Here is an 18161-nt window from a genome sequence, read left to right as displayed (position 1 = left end):
ATAAAGTTGCATTCATGCATCACTCTGTTTGAAACATTTCCTTTTTCTCACTCAGCCCCATTTTCCTCCCTGGTCTTCGTTTCTTCTTTTCCTCTCTCTGCACGAGCCTGGAGCAAAAATTTCTGTCACGTCTTTTTTTTTTGCCACAGGCACACTGAATGGGTATGCAAATACAAGAAAACAGAGACTGCAGCACTGTTGACACACTCTACCTGCATGGGGAGTACTACCAGATATGAGACCAGAACCTGATTCTTTGTAGTTTAAGTGGCTGAAGTACCTCTCTGTAATTTATTGATTCTTAGATTGTTGAAAACCACAATAAATGCCATCATATCATCCATACAGTAAATCATCCACATGACACAGAGAAACAAAATCATCAGGAACAAAAAGATAAAACAAACAACCTTCACTGCATGACCCACATTTAAATACAATTTTATTCAGATCTGAGATTTAATATATATATCTATATATATATATATATATAGATATATATAGAGAGATATATAGATATATATTTATATATATCTATATATATATATATATATATCTATATATATTTATGTTTCTGACAGTCTTGTTTTATAACTAGTCTTTTCTGAGTGGACCAATGCTGTCTTTCGGTCTCTAAGGCCAAATATTCGCATGTCTGTTGGCACCAGATGGGTAAATAATAAGGCTGCTGCCATGACAACACTGTCCGTCCCACAGCAACATGAATGTCCGTTAAACTTAGACCAGCAGCCTTTCTTGAATTTGCCCTGGAGAGGCAGAGAGGGTGTAGCCTCAATGAGAGTATTGCTGTAAATCTGAGAGGATCAGTGAGGAGCAGAGGAAGGAGTTTCTTCTCTGTGGGTAGCCCAACATGTGTCCTTGGTGTTTCTACATTGGTACAGTGCTGTGGGCTCATGTTGCCAGGCTTTCATGCCATCGTGTTTGAGTTTCCATCTTCTGTCCAGATGCCCTGCAAGATGGGGAGGTGGGGAGTATTGAGGTTACTGGGGCGTATCTGTGTTCAGCTCTCCGCTGGCATGCTCTCGAGGACATTTCATATCCTCCCAATCCAGGGTCTTATGCCAGATGCTTTGAAAAGGAGTAAGGAAGTACCTAAACCAATACATCTTAAGACCCCCTTTGTTTGATGAGATATAGATACAGAGAGAAATTGATGAAGAAAGTGAGAGGGGAGTTCTCACAGCTGATGTTCAGTTAACTCGACATTAAGTTCACAGAGATAAGCCAGCTCAGCTCAGCAATGAGAGCAGAAGTGCAGGCAGCGTAGCAATGAGGAACTGCAGACACCAGGGTTCAGCCACAGGGTAAAGGGAGGCTGAGGTTTGTCAGTCAGGTCATAGTCAGGGAGAGGACAACAGCATGTCAACAGTGGGATGTATGACAGAACAACATGCAAAGAGGTGGGAAGAGCTAGAGGTGGAGAAAATGGATGAACAGAGCAGAAGGCAGAGGTTCATTCATGCTGGATCATGAATCTAAAGCACAGGAAACTTTTCATTCCATCCAGTGCCGGTCCAGGAGAACCTTCAAACAGCCATCAGGAATTCAGTTTGAGTTGCTGCCTAACTTATAATATATGTTCCACAGGGACTGTGCATGTATGTATTCTTTCAAATGAATACAGCACAAACTGTGACTGAGAAGTGAGTGAAATCAGAGTCAGCCTCAACACAATTTCTGATTTAAGCACTGATGGTTGTGCTAACTGACTGTAAAACACTTACAGTAGCAGAAGAGCAGACAGATTGATATGTTGTCAACAAGCAGGGCATCAAAGCTATTATGAAATATGTGTTCAGATGATAACAATAAAAAGCAGAAGACACAGAGGTCTAAGACGGAAAACCACCATTTATAATGACTGCAAGTGATGTCGCTATCTGTCCCCTGCTGACACGTTTGTGCACCGCTGCTTTTTGCTCTGGGCCAGAAGTTGATTTTGTTTCATATGGTGAGGAGCTACCCATTCAAATTTAAAACTAAGAGCTTTGCTGTGCATATTTACAGGTCTTTGTTTCTATCTTTAGGCAAGTAACTGTATTCTCTCCCTGCTGCTGCTCTCTGAGCTCACACTGCGCAGCCAAACTAATGCATTTATGTCTAGCTTTGTGCTACCCCCCACTAGAGGACGGCTTCACGATGACCGTTCACTGCAGCTGGTGTCCACCTGGGACTCAGTTGTGCAGTTTCAGCCAAGCATGCCCATGCACAAATCTGTGCTTTACCACTGATGTCACAGTTCACTGGCATCAAACTGGATATCTGATACCACCGTTTAATGACTCTTCACACCTGTCTTGTGACTGTTCATTGTTAATTAACCAAGGAGTCATTGTGTCCCCATATACGGGGCAGCAGTAACCTCTCACCACACAAAATGTCAAGAGACCTAATTCATTTCTCCATTGTGTGCTGCTCTCTGCTGATATTGTTTGTGAGAGTAACATGAGATAGGCCAGCCAACAGCCATTTATCTTAATGAGAGCAGTTAACTCCAGACCGAGCTTCGGCTGCTGGCGACACGCAGAAACATCACAACAATCCCCATGAACTTCCTCTTATTCTCCTTCCAGCGGATTTGGTTTTTAGGAATACATTTACCCTCTCATCGAAACCTTAATTAGTTCTAAAAGAGATTAAATTATTTGTAATTATCATTATAATATTTTCATTTATTCAAGATAACAGACTGACTTTCATGAGCACAGAATTTGTTGGAGAGAGAGCAATCACCCTCACGGAGTCAAAGTTATCAAGGCGTGAAATCAGGAATCCTGACAGCAACAAAATGTAATCTTTTTCATGCAGAGGGGACAATAGAAGGTGCTGCATACTCTACGTCTCCCTCTCCACTTTAATTAAAAGAGCTCACCGAATCTCTCCGTCTCTCACTCCCCTACCTTGCTCCTTCTCTGTTAAGTGTGTAGGACCAATTCTATCTCTGTGCACAATCTAGTTATCCCCCTCACACTGAACTTGTCTGAAGCCGTGGCCCTGAATTGTTATCGAGAAATTTTCTTTCCATTGTAAATTTAGTTCAGAGGCAATATAACTGAAGAATGTATAGTGATTAGATCTGGCAGGTAAACACACACTGAAAATGAAATTGGGGGGTGTCTAAATTAGAGGTGAGGGCAGTCTGAGTATGAGGAGGACCTTTGGACAATGTTCGCATAAAAATGTGCTCTTTGAAAATTTTTAGTGTAACCATAATGAAGCTGTGGTTGGTTACACTCTACATTCATCATCACTCTGTGTGGAAATTAATTCTTTATGTTCCCTGTGGTATGTTTAAATCATGACTTGAGAGCATGCAATGTTTAACACAAAATGATAATTGTAATAAAGTCTAAATCTGCCTGCATCTCATTTGTGAATCATCACAGCATTTAAAAACCACATACTGCTTTGTGACTTTGTGAGCAATTGCGTAAATGGTGATTAAAAGGACATTCAGACAAAAATCACCTGTGAGTTAATGGATGAGAGAATGATTGTAAGAAGTTAGCATTTAGAAACAGGACTGAGGTAAGAATGTGCATGTAAGTGGAACTAGTTTTTAATTACCAGTCCAGTTCATGAATGTGTTGTTAGGCATTTCAAATGCCTCATTATCTGCATACAGTAGGGTTTGTTTTGCATATATGTTTTTACATCTTATAATAGTCTGGCTACAGAAATGTTTTTTTTTCTTTTTGTGTCTTGTTTCCACTCTGGCATTTACAGCACTAGTTTCCTCTTGACATATTCAGTCACTCCCACTCTTCCCCTTTTCCTCTCTCCTCCCCCCCTACGTCTCTTCTAGCCTGATGGCAGGTAGGGCATCTCATTATGGTAGTTGTAGTCCGGGCAAACCTTCTGCACCAGACGGTAGTCTGTACTGTAGAAGGAAATATAGATACAGATTACTTTAAAAGGCTTGGAGCAAATCCAGGACACGTGACTCTGGATCTGTTCCTGAAAGCAGGTCTTGGATGGGTCGTAGTTGCACAACGAAGTGCGCTTGCTTCGATCCACCTTCTCATAGTCCACGCGGCAGTTGAAGATCTTGGAGTCTTTGGGGTAGACCACACTCTGGCGCTCCAGGTCAAACTCCACCGCCTTGACGGGTGGCACCAGGCTGACAGAGATGTTGCCCTGGCCTGTGGAGTTGTGACGAAAGTAGACGCTGAACGTTCCGTTACCATGATCAACAATCTTGCCAGTGATCAGCAGGTTAAGCCTCACTGTCTTGATATTGGAATAGAAGTCACCCCAGCCAAACATCTTCTTGAATTTGCCAGTCTTAACAATCGGCCTGCGTTTGACCCTGGAACTGGAGGAGTCAGGTTTGAGCAGATCACTACCTAACATCTCCCAGAACTCCTGTTTAGAAAACTCCTGCTTGGAGAAAGGGACTGGGGAGCGATAGGGCAACTCTAGAGAGGTGGCATTAGCTGCTCTGCTTTTACTGTGCAGCATCCAACGGCTCAGAGGTGAGAGAGACGCCTGCCCACTCAGAAGGCCCACCGTCTTGGAGGAGTCATCTGAGGAGCTCTTGGGGCTTGAAGAGTCTTCTTCTTGACCCATTGCCACCTGCATAGAGTTGGTGGTGTTCAAAGAAGAAAATAGAGAAACAAAGTATTATTAGCAAGGTAGAAAGAAACGTGCACAGAAACCAAATTAAAGATTTAATCGATACTTAATTTACCGTTCACAGCTCCAGCGGTATTAACAGTGACATTTTATCAATGTTACATATATATATAAAAAAAAAGGTTGAAATTTTACAGGGATTGCTGTTATTACATTCTTTTGTTTACCTCAGCTGCAGGAGAAAATACCCCTTTATGTCTAGTTTTCACAGAGCCGACGTAATTCCCTAAGCTCACTGAGCAAGTAGTGAGGCCAGAGGGATAAAAAAACTGATTCTAACAGAAAATCTACACCAAAACTGAATTCACATAGAGTGTATTACTCCTGTGGTCCCGCTCAGTTTAATCAATATTTGTGAGGGTGGACAATGCTCTTCAAAGACTGCAAAACAATAAAATGTTCTCTAAAAGTTGTTCCTCTGACATCATTCCTCTGGTTAGAGACTGATTTATGCACTAATAAAAAGTGTGGATGTATTATGCATCTACATTACTAACTTTGTCCACCTGCCATCTCACTTGCACAATCTCATTCTCACTGGAATTACATTAGAAGATCATTCAACCAAAAAAATATCGCCTAAAAAAATGTGTTGAAAAAAAAAGGAGCATAATCCAAGTGGAATCTATAGTCTCTCTTGTGTTAAAGTGAGCTTTTTGCTTCTTAAGCAGTGCGATCTGTGTGCAGAAGAAACTGTTATTGCCTCAAAACATTTCGTTGGAGGATCAAAGTGTTTGAGAAAAGGGAGGTGGGCCGACGGGAGGGCCCAAGAATAAAGTGTAATGTCCAATTATAACTTCCAGTGTTTTAATTAAAGAAAAAAACCTGTATCTGCACACACACAAATCTGTCAAATGTTAACATCAACTGAAGGGAGGGGAGGAGGAAAGAGGGAGATGTGCACAGTGCTGCTGTGCTCAGCAGTAGCTTTGTGAAGTGTTAGAACATGAGAGCAGAGTAGAGAATAATTATTCAATGGTAATGATCTATTAACAGGTAGCTTCTGTCTAATGTGCTATAGAAATATCCAGTATTGTTGTGTCCTTTTGATTGGACACACACACACACACACACACACACACACACACACACACTCACACTCACTCACTCACTCATTCACATACACATGAATTTCGAGTTTTCGAGAATGGTAAAGGCAAACAATAAGTGATGCAAATGTGAATGCTGGGGTAACTTTGTGTATGTGTGTGTGTGCTCTAGCCGGGGAGATTTTACAGTGATGCATAATGCATGCATCCCCGTCTATGCTCTGATCCATCTACTGTCTTGACTGCCAGGGCTCCCTTACATCGGCTTAGTCAGGATTATTAAGTCTGACTCATTTCTATTCCATTTTATGCAGGTTTTTCAAGCTCGCTCACATTTGTTAACTTGCAGTGCAGTCAGTCAGTGATATTGATTTTCTGTCTGTAAAAACATGTATATCCTTTCATAACGACATATATTGCATTTCAATTGCCAAGAAAGGATTCCCACTGATGTGGTTGTGGTCTGATGTTTGGAGTCAGTTGAGAGGACTCCCCTCTTCCCTTAATCTTTCTTCATTTCTATGGGGGTGTTATAGACCAGGCACCCTCTGCTCCAGCTACCTGTCTGCTGCTGTGCTACACTGCTGCTCACATCCTTTAGCTTCCCCACAGTGACAAGGGCTTCTATCTCTTGAATCAGGTACTTCTGATAGCTTTTTTGAGATGAAAAACATAAACTCATGAATAATGAAAAAAAAGAGCTAAAGACTTATTGATTTTAATCTTCTCAAATGTTTCTTTGTTTTTTCAGAGGGAAAACAAGGCCGAACGAGATGACTTTGATGACACACCATTCCCCATGACTCCAATTGATGGACTAGTTTGTGATTGATTTCTCTTCCTCTATGGGCTGATGGCTGCTGGGCACGAAGGGGGGCACTCCCAGCCTGCCTCCAAGATGGCACTTAGGAGCCCCTGCAGTGTCCTAAAGAAAGACCCTCAAGTTTCTTAAAAATTTGCCACTCTTGATGTCTTTAAAACTACCCCTTGGTTATAAGATCATCTTGGCAGTGTTTTTCTGATGGCGCAAGCATATCTGAACAAAAACACATTGTATTATGCTTTGTTGTAGTATACACATTAACAGTGAATCCGCTTTCCCTCCCTCTTTTGCACAGTCTTCATTATAGAGCCCGAGAGGCTGAGCTGCATGAGGGGAGATGAAGTGAGGGTTGTATTATTGTTGAACAGAAGATTTAAGTGTCTGGCACCACTGGAGGTGTCAGATTCAGTACACTGCATCATTGTCAAAGACAAATGTAAGAATGTGCTTAGTATGGTTGTGAAAAAAGCACAAGCTGCAGCACTGGAGTAACAAAACATCTATTATTCTTGCAGGTAAATGGCTGGTTTTTCCTGTTATTTGCATGTGTCTGACATAGCCTCGTGAATGATGCATCCTGTCTAATGTGTGATTTCAGCACAAAATATTTTCCTCATTAAATATTTTAACAAGCACTACTGTTTCTTTCCATTTCCAAAAACTGCATACTGCTACAACTCTCTTGCCTCTCTGCATTTAACTAGGGAAGTATATGAGGTGTAGGATCTAACTATCAGCACTCTTCCAACTTGTTATCCTGCTTTGTAAGCAAATTGAAATGGTAAAGAATAACCTCAAAGTTTACTTTTGTATTCAAATGGCAGAAGATTAATGCACTTCATCGCTTTACTGTCATATGACATTTTGGAAAGCATAACCCAACAGAGCACATTTCTAGAAGTTTGTTTTGTTTCATGGTGCTTGGCAAGATGTATCCCAGCTGTAAGTACTGTAGGAAAAGTGTGGGCAATGGGCAGTCGGTTCTTGGTGAGGGGGCGGAGGTTCAGGGTGATTTTGTCATTTGTCATGTGCGCTAAGTGAGTCAGTGAAACGGCTGGAGAACATGGGAGGTGGCTGCGGGCTCTGTCGCTGTGGTAATTGTGAGTCATTCAGGCTCAGTGAGCACAGGCCCCAGGCCTCTCTCCCAGCGGGAAGTAAAGGGAAGGGAACGATCCTTACAAGCCTGCCTTCTCCACAGGCAATAATCAGCCTGTTGTAGTGACAGGTACACCGTTTTAACCCCTTTCCCCTGGTGATGCAGCGATAGAAACACACTGTTACTCTGATAAAGAGCAAAGATATGAAGGGGTATCAACTAAAATCTGTGTTAGTCTTTACAGTCTTACAAAACTAAAGGACTGGTGACAAACCGATGTGTTAAAGACGCGTCCAACTGAGACTGAGACACACTATTTCTGACATTCTGTGGATACACAATTGAAATATTAAAGCAGCTTATCTAAAACTAGCTTTACAACAATGTGCACACGTGATAAATGGCCTTTGTCAGTTTTTGTGGACTTCCTCTCATTTTTATTTTCGTTGAGCTGATAATTTTGGAGTTTTGTTCCCGTACAAATTACAGTTTCTGTTTCAAATTTTGGTTTTTGGAATATCGGTCTAGTTTTCGGATTGCTTTGTTTTCTAATGAACTCACCAGCTTCTACTCCCAGTACAAATTTTTTACTGTTTTTCAGATGATTTTTGTTACTTTCCACATCAGTCTAATGGAATAATATAAAAAGCTGGATTATACTTTCAGAACAGCCTGGTCTTCGTTTTCCACATCTACCTAGCTTCATGTTTGTTTACTTTAGTCTTTAATTTAGTTAAATACTGAGTCTGTGATGTGGGTCCTCTTTTAACCAATCACCACAACATAACTTTTTTTTTACCCTAACTCATATATGACTGCACTTGACCAAGCACCAAGTGACTGATGATAAAAGTTAATACTAATAGTTTAATTAATAAAGAAATATTTTCTACTTTTTTTTAAGCCCTCATGGACACCTGAGCTAACTTTTGTAGCATCTTGAGTAAATCAAATGAATTGCCTAATAGTGAAAATCTGTCTGTTGAGTCACCTGACAATGCTTTAAACATTTGCTTGTCCAGGGGAGCTTAGAAGTTCAATATGCACTCCACTTCCCTTTGGCTGTTGATTTAAAAACTTCATTTCTAAAATGACATACATTTTTAATTAAAGACCCCAGCAGCAGACATTTCGGGACTGTCCGTCAATGCTTCATTCCTTTTTCCTCACTCTTCACCCCGTCTTCAGATGTAATATGCTCACCACAGGAGATTTCTCTGTTATATGATTAAAGTCTGAAAATGGCTGTGCCCTTATAACTAATTATTCTTCTGGTTAGTGTAGATCCAAGAGGAGGTGAGGGAGAGAAAGTTAATTTCACAAGAAACAAGCTGTTTGACTCTCAATGAATAATTTACTTCAGCTTCTTGGGGGTCACCAGAGCCTAAGGCCTGCAGTAGGTGGCAAACTCACTACACAGAATCTTTTGACTTTTTATCTTTTAGCTATTTTCCCAAACTATCCTGTCTTTCAGCATCCTCAACCCTTTTACCTGGCTCATTTTGGACAGGTTCAGTAGAGTATGGATCCCGATGGAACAGAGCTCATTTTGTATGCTGAGAATGAAGCTGGGCTCTGAATTGGCTATCACATTTTTACATTATATGGTATCGACAAGTTGGCAGTGCGAGGAGGATGGAGAGTGGCAGCAGGGGACACTTTTGCCCCACTTCTTCCCCCTGGGAGTGGGGCGCAAAGTGAAGACTGATGGGACACAGCTGATTAAAGCCACAACTGCAGTGTTCACATCTATCTGGTAAAAACTGGAAGAGCTTTACAAGCTCAGGTATAAAAACCCTCAGTTTAATTTCTTCCCATTAAGGGCTGTCATCCAATATAACACATCGGTCTTTCTGCTAATTTTTCAACAAAATTCATAAACAGCTTTCAGTTTAAACAAGATTTCTTTAAAAAAAGTGGGGTTTTTTGGTAACTGACACACAGTAACAGTTAATAAAAGCACTGATTTTTTTGTGCATTTGTGGCCACAGATTGTTTTGTAAATCTATCTTTTCTGTAACATTTAGTGGTGGACTAAATGTGTCCACTTCTGAACTGAAATACATCCCTCGCTGCTTGGTTTTCTTATCACAAACAGCTTGGACACTCAGAAATCTGAAGTACCACTTGCCTCTGCAGTCTTCTAGCTGATTTTGGACTTTCTCGTGTTTTAACTTGTGAATGTGAGGAGGGAAGGGAAATCTGATCACAAATGCTTACTTGTGAGACATTTGACACTCAACCTGACAACAACTGAGAACTGCAGTCCATTTTAAATTAATTTGATGTAATCTGGAAAAAACAAACTAATTGCTCTTAAAACAACCTTTGAGTGAAGTGACCTCTAGAAAGTCTGGCTAAGGATATGTGCACCTTGCAGAAAAATTAGAAAAAGTACTTTTAGTAACAAGAGAGTGATCTGTTGTTTAGTTGTAAAGAAGCTACTTATTCCAGAAGCAAAACCATCACATCAATCTTTCTCTTAACCCTCTTTTAAGAAGCTTGAGTCCCCTAAACCTTTACTTCAGCAGCTATGAGACAGCTTTAAAGGCACCAAGATGTCTTTTGTGCTTTAAGGCTGCAAATCTTTCAGAAATAAAAAAGAAATATCTATCTTTCATGAACTGGAAAAGAAAAGGTTGAAAGTGTGAAACCAACACGGTCACTATAAAGTATGACTTGGATAAATGCAAAGCTGCTCAAACTGATTTTTTTCTGGAGGAAATAAAGCTGTCTGATGCTCCACAGCAATGCTTTCTCAGTTCAATTTAGAAATCAATGTGTTATGCGAAAACTTTATACAATACAAATAAAAAGAAAATGTATAGAAAATCCTCTCATCCCAATGGCTGTGCATTGCTTTCATTGGAAACCCCTGTAATGACCGTCAGCAGGCCTACCCTGGACATGTGCAGCATTCTGACCCTGAAAATCATTGTACCATTACTGTCCAGCATGCTGGAGAAGTGCACACTGGATGTCCTCTCATGCAGAACTCACTGTTTACAGATTGTCAGAGAATTGAGACTATACATGGGCTCTTGTTCACTGGTCTTATTCTAGTGTGATATCAAGCAGCTCTAGTCACGCCATGATGAGGTCAGTATGAGCCTCAAAGCCTACGGCATGAGGGAAGCTTTGGTTTCTCTTTCTTTCTTCCACTGGCAACCTGGTGTTCCCCCTTCAATAAACCCACATCCCCTAGTCCCACATCGCCTTTTCTAATATTGCTGAGATGCCAACAATGAAAAGTTCATTCAATATTGACTCTTTCCATGACAGTTTGAATTTTTACAATATATTTAAACAGCTTTTACTTTTGTCAGTTCCAGTAGAAGCTCTGTGAATTTATAATGTCTGTTGTGGATTTTCCCATCCTTAGTTATTCATCTCTGTGTGAAACTCATTGCATCTTTATCTGGATCCCCAGGGAGTTACACCCACTCATTCCACCCGAGGCTACAAGTCGTTTCTCTTTAAGCTGTGCAGTGTAATCCACCCTTCACAATCCAAACCAACCTACAGATATTCTTCCAGTGAGCGCTTCGTCTCCCCAGCAGCCTCCCAGAGAGCAATGCCACAATAAATATTGGTGGTTTCGAGCCAACAACATATTCTGTCTCAGGACAGCTCAACGCTACACAACAAAGGGCTGTCAGTGTGTCAGGAAGTGTGCTTTCTCTCTGTCTGTCTTTGTCTCTTCTGTTGGGCTGCTTGGAGCCAGAGGGAGGAGCTAACTGGGTGGTCAGGGGAAGAGGAGCACCTCTGGGGTCATTCATGCTGTGGTTGTGCATAACTCAAGCTATTTTACTCTGCAGGCAGGTGGTTCAGCCCTGCTCATCCATTTCTTCCTCTTGTTCACATATGGTTTCTGTGAGTGCTTATTGTGTGGATATTTCTTTGAATTAAGCAAAAATCAGGTTAAAATTTTTGTACATTTTGTATCTGTGCTTCTATAAATGTATTTTGAATAGAAAGTCAGTTATCAGCGAAACACTCCTTAATGTGTTTTATTTAAAATGCCAACAACAGAATAAAAAAAAAAGGACTTACAGATTTGAAGCTGAAGCTGACTAAAATACAAACAAACAAACAATTTGCTTTTTGTAAATTTGGAAAACCACCAGCAAAAGTAGAGCAAATAAGTATTGCTATAATATAACTCTTTATGGTAAGTTCATTTATCGAATGATTTAAAGCTCCAGTGTGTAGGACGTTGTGAGATTTGGTTATAGTTGGTTATATAAAAAATCCCTTCTTTCCCCGTAACTAAGGTCGTCCCCAAACAACGGTCTTAACAACGTAGATCTGAAAACAGTATGGTATCGTATTGCTTTTTTAAAAAAATCATGTCAAATGTTACTCACTTGAACTGCAAAAATATGAGCTCAACGTACATTTATTTGACTTAAACCTAACAGGGTTTATCCAGCAACTGTTTGGCTGCTGTCTCCATGCATTCACCAAATTTCTGTGATGCCCTTAAATTTCTCCAAATTCAGCATGTGTATCAACCATATACTCTAATTAAAATCTGTTTATGAGCAGTTTCTACTTTAACATACGTATTAGTTCACTGACTTATGTTAAAGTGGTTTAATCAGACCTGAATATTCGTGTTTGCCTGTCCTAACCCAGGTTGTTGAAAGACTGCATTCAGTTATTCTTTCCCTCAATTTAATTACACATTGCACTGATAATCTCACCTCACCTTATGATCTTGTATATAGTTTCCGGTAAGATGTCATCAATCCAACATGAATGGTTCAGTACTTCCTCTATGGTAACAGTGACATGGCAAATGTTTTGTGTGGGATGTGAGGTAGAAAGTAGAAGTTTACGAGCTCTCACAAGCACATTGCAACAGTGATCACAAAGAGGACGGCAGCAGCTCACATTTGTGACTGTATGCAGCGTTAGCAGAATCAGACAGAGTTTTGTTTTTGAATTTAGATGATATTTCTACTTATCTGGGGATGTACTTGGATGGACGAGAGGTAGCTGGAGAACATGAATCTGAGGGTTTGCGACAGGTCAAAAATGGAGAGGCAAGTCTGATGCGGTTAGAATTAGAGTCAGACAGCTTCTGCTTTTTAACCCCACATACAAATCTTTGGCTTTGCACAGCATGTGTTTGTGTATTGTCACACCATGCTGTCTTGTGTTGTTCCAGGCAAACTGCAGGCAACTTGGATTCGATGCTTTTTCTTGTCTCAGTTGTTGTACTGTTAGGATTCAAGCGTGCACTATGTGGTGCACAATCCCTTCTTTGGTATGCACGGACTCTGGGAAGCTTTAAATGTTTGAACACGATTTTTTTTTAATTGATGTGCTCTGTTAAATAACTGTCCGTGCTGATGGCAAAGTCAAATTGAAGGTGATGGTAAAAGTGTAGTAGGGAAAGAAATAGGAGCACTAGAAGCTTATTTCTCTGTGTGAATTTCTCAAAGTGTAATCTTTTGTTTATACTGCAAATGCCTTGCATACGCAGAGAAGTATGGCATTTAGTCCTCTGAATATGTATGAATGTCTTCACAGAAATTCAATCTGCAAATAGTGACAGTCTTTGCTCAGCTACAGGACTGAAATTCAGTTATCAAGCATGACGGCCTGTGTGCATCTATACAGAAAGCAATCAGCCTGAGAATAAAGCCTCTCTGTCTCTCACGGCCACAGAGGAGGCTACCTGACGATCTCTTCCAGAAAATTCTTGTGAGGAAGAGCTTCTGTGAGCTCAGTGGGAGCATGTATGAAGAGGCAAACTCCTGCATCTGTTACATCAGAATGATCCCGTCTGGGTACAACACAGACATGTATGTGGTCTCATATTTGCATTTTTATAATAAAACACTGTATGTTGGCATGTTGAATAAAAGTGAAGCTGTATTTCCAGTAAAGGTGGAGTGAGCTTGAAATAATTGCATGGACAGATAGTGGGCAGTCTACTGGAGCAGTTGAGTTCAATGCCCTGTTCGAGGGCACTTTATTCTTTCATTGCTAGTTGCTCAGATTGTTGAAACAAAGAGGAGTGCATCTCATTGACCTCACCCCTCCCAGATTTCACAGGCTGTTCTGGTGATTCAGATAGTCAACCTTGTCCTGTGCACTGTTCTAACAAAGTGCTGCAGTTGTACAAAATGTCGATCAACGGTTACACTTGAATATACTTGTATACATGAATGTTTATTTCTGAAAGAAGGAGATTTGATAAATCTCACAAAGGTATATTAATCTCTGAGAAAGATCTTTAATGTTTTCTGTTTTAGCCTTTCAACCACACCTCCCTTCACCTCATCTTTTATCTCGTCTTTACACCTGTCTGTACCCTACCATAGATTGTGTCATTTATGGTATCTGTTAATCTTACCTCTATATATCCTTGCTAAAAATGTAACAGTTATTTGATGCCGTCAACCAGTTAACAGAACAACAACAGCCTTGTTTGTTGTTTTCAGGAAAAAATACCAAAAAATTTGGCTGCTTTGCTGCTTTATCCTCTCTTACATACAATGTATAGAAAACAAACTGCAGAATGTCAAACTGAACTCTTATGAACTAAAAAAAAGACTTAGTAGTATTAAAAAGAATAAGATGCGTATTTATCATGTTGGTTGAGCTTACTGACCTCTATCAAGGACAATAAAATGACACCAAATATCAAACTTTCATCCCAAATTTTCCACAGAATATTGACTTGCAAAATGTTCTTTATGAGCACAATGGCCATTTAGTTCTTTGAACCACTGAACCAGTCAGTTTGACAAACTTCAATTATGAAAAAATAACACAAACGGCTGCCCAAAATAAACAATTTCTCAAGATGTCATTATACAACTGAGAAGGCTTCAATTATTCATAACCCTGCATTCAAATACAGAGAATTAGCATTTGAAACACATCGTTAATCACATAAGCAGCAACCAGAGTGACACCTTGTATTAATAGTCATCAATATGAGATTCCATTTACGAAAGATCCCTATACACCAAACCCTCTCTCAGACTCATGGAGCTATTACTACAGAAAAAAATCCAAATTGAATTTTTAATGTAAAGTGGACAATTATTAATCTCTGCTCTGTTGCATCATCAAAAGTTATTTAATTTTCTAATTGTTCTCTAATTTATCAATGTCACACAGCTAATGAATTACCCAAGATCTCCTGCTGAGGGATGTCATGTATGTTTCTCATAGATACTTCCTCTGGTTAGGAAGTAAAAAACCCACAATTAATTTAATTATCATTAGCCACAGACCCTCCGGGTTACAAAAGGCTGTAGCCCTGCAACTAGCAAAAAGCTCCCAGAGCCAACACAACAAGTGCCCGTTAAGCCTATATTCTTCCCACTCTGGTATCTGGTTATATGACAGTTGAAAAGACACAGATTCCCCATGTTTTAAGACAGCTTGTGGTCTCCGCTTTCAAAGAGAACTGAAGAAGTTGTTGAAAAGAAAGACATCTGACTCTGTAATAATATGCATATTATTTTACAGCTGCTGTCAGTTAAAAATGATTCTATTTTACTCTGATCTTTGGAATAAATCTTTACTATGAGAATCACAAGGTCATCCTTGAAGGGATGCCGGCACGAAGAGGTGCATCGAACAGCTACTCAAACACACTTGGATGTCTCCCTCACTTATGCTTTTTTTTTTTTTTTTGAGGGGGGGTACTCTGTTCCCTGGCCTCTGTGATGACTGAGCTTCATTTGGCCCAGGGGTTTCCGAACAGAAGGATGTTTTCAAGTTTTCTCATGTGAATCATGAGCTGACTTCTCATTAAAGGCTGCTTTTTAATATGTCTGCAAGCCTACATGAAAGAGGAGTGGGTGATCTAAATTTGATTGTAGATTATGTAATGCTGGAAGTATTTATTAAGACTACAGAAAGTGTTCGCTGATTGTTTTTATTTTTCTGCAGATCTTTAACATGGAAAAGTAGTAGCTTTTGTCTTCAGGGTTCCATAGTAATACAATGTAACCACTGGGCTATTAACCTACAATAGCCCCATAGGGTGATATTAAATATGGATAGCATGAAGGGAAAAAAAGGAAAGAAAAGGATTTTTTTTGAGGAACAAATTTTCAGTAGTTTACATATAATTTTATATAGTTTAAGATGTTATATAGTTTAAACAGATGTCTGAATTAAACTGGTCATAACCTAAACAAATTATTATTTGAGATATTTAGTACTTTATCAGTGTTTACGTTGCCTTTTTTCTTTACCTTAATTGATCTATGACATCTTCCTTGCAATTATGTAGGTGATAATTTTATATTTCTTTTATGCTAACACTTACGAATTAAAGTGATCCAAAAACGTGGACTGAACGAACAAAACAGACTGGCGAAGAGCACCGACGGCACCGCGCGTTTTGCTCGCTGTCCGCACGAGTGTCCCTTGGGAATAGTGATGGAGCACCTGCCAAACCTGAGTCAGCCGAGCAGTCAATACTATTGTCTCGATATTTAGAAGTGCGGACATAAATTGCAGAAATAAAATCAACTGTACAAAACAGAACAATCAGGAATGATTTCTGCATCTCTGCAGGTGGCATAAATGACTCGAAGTTTTCTCCGAAATGGGACACAGACACTTATACCACCTCGTGATGGTGGCACAAGGTGTGACATGGATAATTCTATTGTAATTCGGAGCAAGATGTATGACGACCAGAGCATGACTTTTTCCACACTCCCATTTCTTACCAAGCAAGCGGTTCCGTTGAGGAGGAGCAGGATAAAGCCGCGGTTGGGACGCATCATTCCGGCGCGTAAAACTCACAGCTCCCCCTCCACGGTACAAAAAATATATAATATATAGATAGATATAGATATGAAAAAAAGAACTCCCGTAGACAGGCTTTTTCCTCTTTCAGGAGGACGGTCTTCCTACGGCACCGGAACCCTCTCGGTTTACGCACGGATCCATATCCAAGGCAGGCTGAAGTGCTGATTCCACGAACCAAAAAGAAAAAAAGCCCCCAGGAAACCACTTGGAGCGCCCCAGTTCTGTTTGTTCTTTCACCCCAATCCCGTGTTTGAGTCACATTAGTTGTGATGTGAGAATTCCATATATACGCAGAAGGCTGTTATCATCCATTCAAAAGAAAAAAAAGAAAAAAAGAAGAGATCCCAGCTCAGAGTGAGATGACTTCAGCGGGAGGTGGGTTGATCATGTCTGGTCACTGATGACAGTGGAGATCCTGAAGGGATGGAGCTGCAGACTCCTGCATAAACTGAACGATGCTGAGACCGGCAAGAGCGAACAGACGATTTAACAGTTTCCTTTCTCCCCCTCTCCCTCTCCCTGTGTGTACCTTATGTATATCCCCTCTTTCTCGATCACTCCCTCCTTTGTCTCAGTCACTCTCCCCCATCCAACCTCTCCCTCTTCCCCTCTTTCAGATACTTTTCCATTCATTCAATTAATCCAGCATTCAATAAAATAAGAAACAACTGAATAAAACACTACAAAACAGTCACCTGCTTTTTATTTTTTCTTCTTTTTTTTTAATCACTTTTGCCCCTCTTTTCTATCCCAATACCAATATTTCTAAAATAAATCGTTTTTTCAACCCAGGACAGCTTTTCTCTGATTAAGATTTTCTTAATCTGACAGAGTATTTCTCACCAGCAACCCTGGCTGTCATACAATATAATCATCACTGTGCGGGTGAAAATGATTGATTGTTGAATACCAGATCTGCTTTCAGAATGCTTGTCACGTCACAAACAACTTAGCTGTCAGACTGTACCTGAAGATGTTCAGGCTGAGGTTTGCAGGTCCAAGATTTGATCCCAAGTCTGACTGTCACATACGCTCACATCATACATGTTAAACTCAGAATGTTTGTCCTCCCCACAGACCAGCAATTACTCTGGAGCCCTTCTGGAGAGTATTAACACAAATGATGAGCTCAGATGAACTGCTGACCATCACCTCAGTGAGGTGTGATTGATAACGACTTTCTTCAATAACAAACAGTTCATTAAGAACAGGTTAATGAACTGAATTGCAAGATATCGCTACGCAGGTCGCCTAGCTCCCAACAGCTTCATTTCAGCTTAATTAGACTCAGATGAGTTTTACCTATTATGTCCTCTATCTGTCCTAATGCTCAGATTTATGTTGCTGCAGTTCTCACCAAAGAAGATCTGGTCTGCAGCCTTCTGTCTGAGGGTCAGAACCTTTCCTTAAGAACCTTTTCTTTCACTGTTGTTTTTTCTAGGATCAACTCATTCAAACCCTTTCCTTGTGTTTTCTATTAATAATGCATATGGTGTTATCTAACTGTGGTGCAGTAAAAGGGTTAACTGATCTCAGATCAAGGGTTAATTGGCTCCATAGGTCCTCTAAAGACGGACCTGACCCCTGGGGGTGCAGGTTCAGCGCTGCAGGTTCACAAAAGTGGAGGAGGCTATGTTGAGCTACTGAGAAAAAGAATTCGGATGCCAGAAATCCTTAAAGACTGCTATCTATCTTGCCTGCGCACGCATACATACAAAATCCTAGCACATTCACATTTGGATGC

General features: G+C 40.3%; 1 protein-coding gene across 1 annotated transcript; it reads right to left on the bottom strand.

Moving 5' to 3' along the window:
* Positions 1-459: 459 nt before the first annotated feature.
* Positions 460-16858, bottom strand: LOC140273663 (neurexophilin-1). Its single transcript, XM_072369301.1, has 2 exons — positions 16336-16858; positions 460-4596 (listed from the first exon to the last, which is right to left on the bottom strand). The coding sequence occupies exons 1-2, from the start codon at positions 16390-16392 to the stop codon at positions 3823-3825; spliced, it is 831 nt and encodes a 276-aa protein (XP_072225402.1). The 5' UTR covers positions 16393-16858; the 3' UTR covers positions 460-3822.
* Positions 16859-18161: the final 1303 nt, after the last annotated feature.

The sequence above is a fragment of the Leuresthes tenuis genome, unplaced genomic scaffold (assembly GCF_036924035.1).
Source record: "Leuresthes tenuis unplaced genomic scaffold, fLeuTen1.0.hap1 SCAF_17, whole genome shotgun sequence".
Lineage (NCBI taxonomy): Eukaryota > Metazoa > Chordata > Actinopteri > Atheriniformes > Atherinopsidae > Leuresthes > Leuresthes tenuis.
This window is presented reverse-complemented; position numbering and strand designations above follow the sequence as displayed.

Excerpts from the sequence above, each read along its gene's own strand:
- LOC140273663 (XM_072369301.1), bottom strand. The coding sequence starts at position 16,392 with ATGATGCGTCCCAACCGCGGCTTTATCCTGCTCCTCCTCAACGGAACC. Across the intron at positions 4,597-16,335 it reads TCAACGGAACCGCTTGCTTG|GTGGCAATGGGTCAAGAAGA; the intron begins GTAAGAAATGGG and ends AACTCTATGCAG.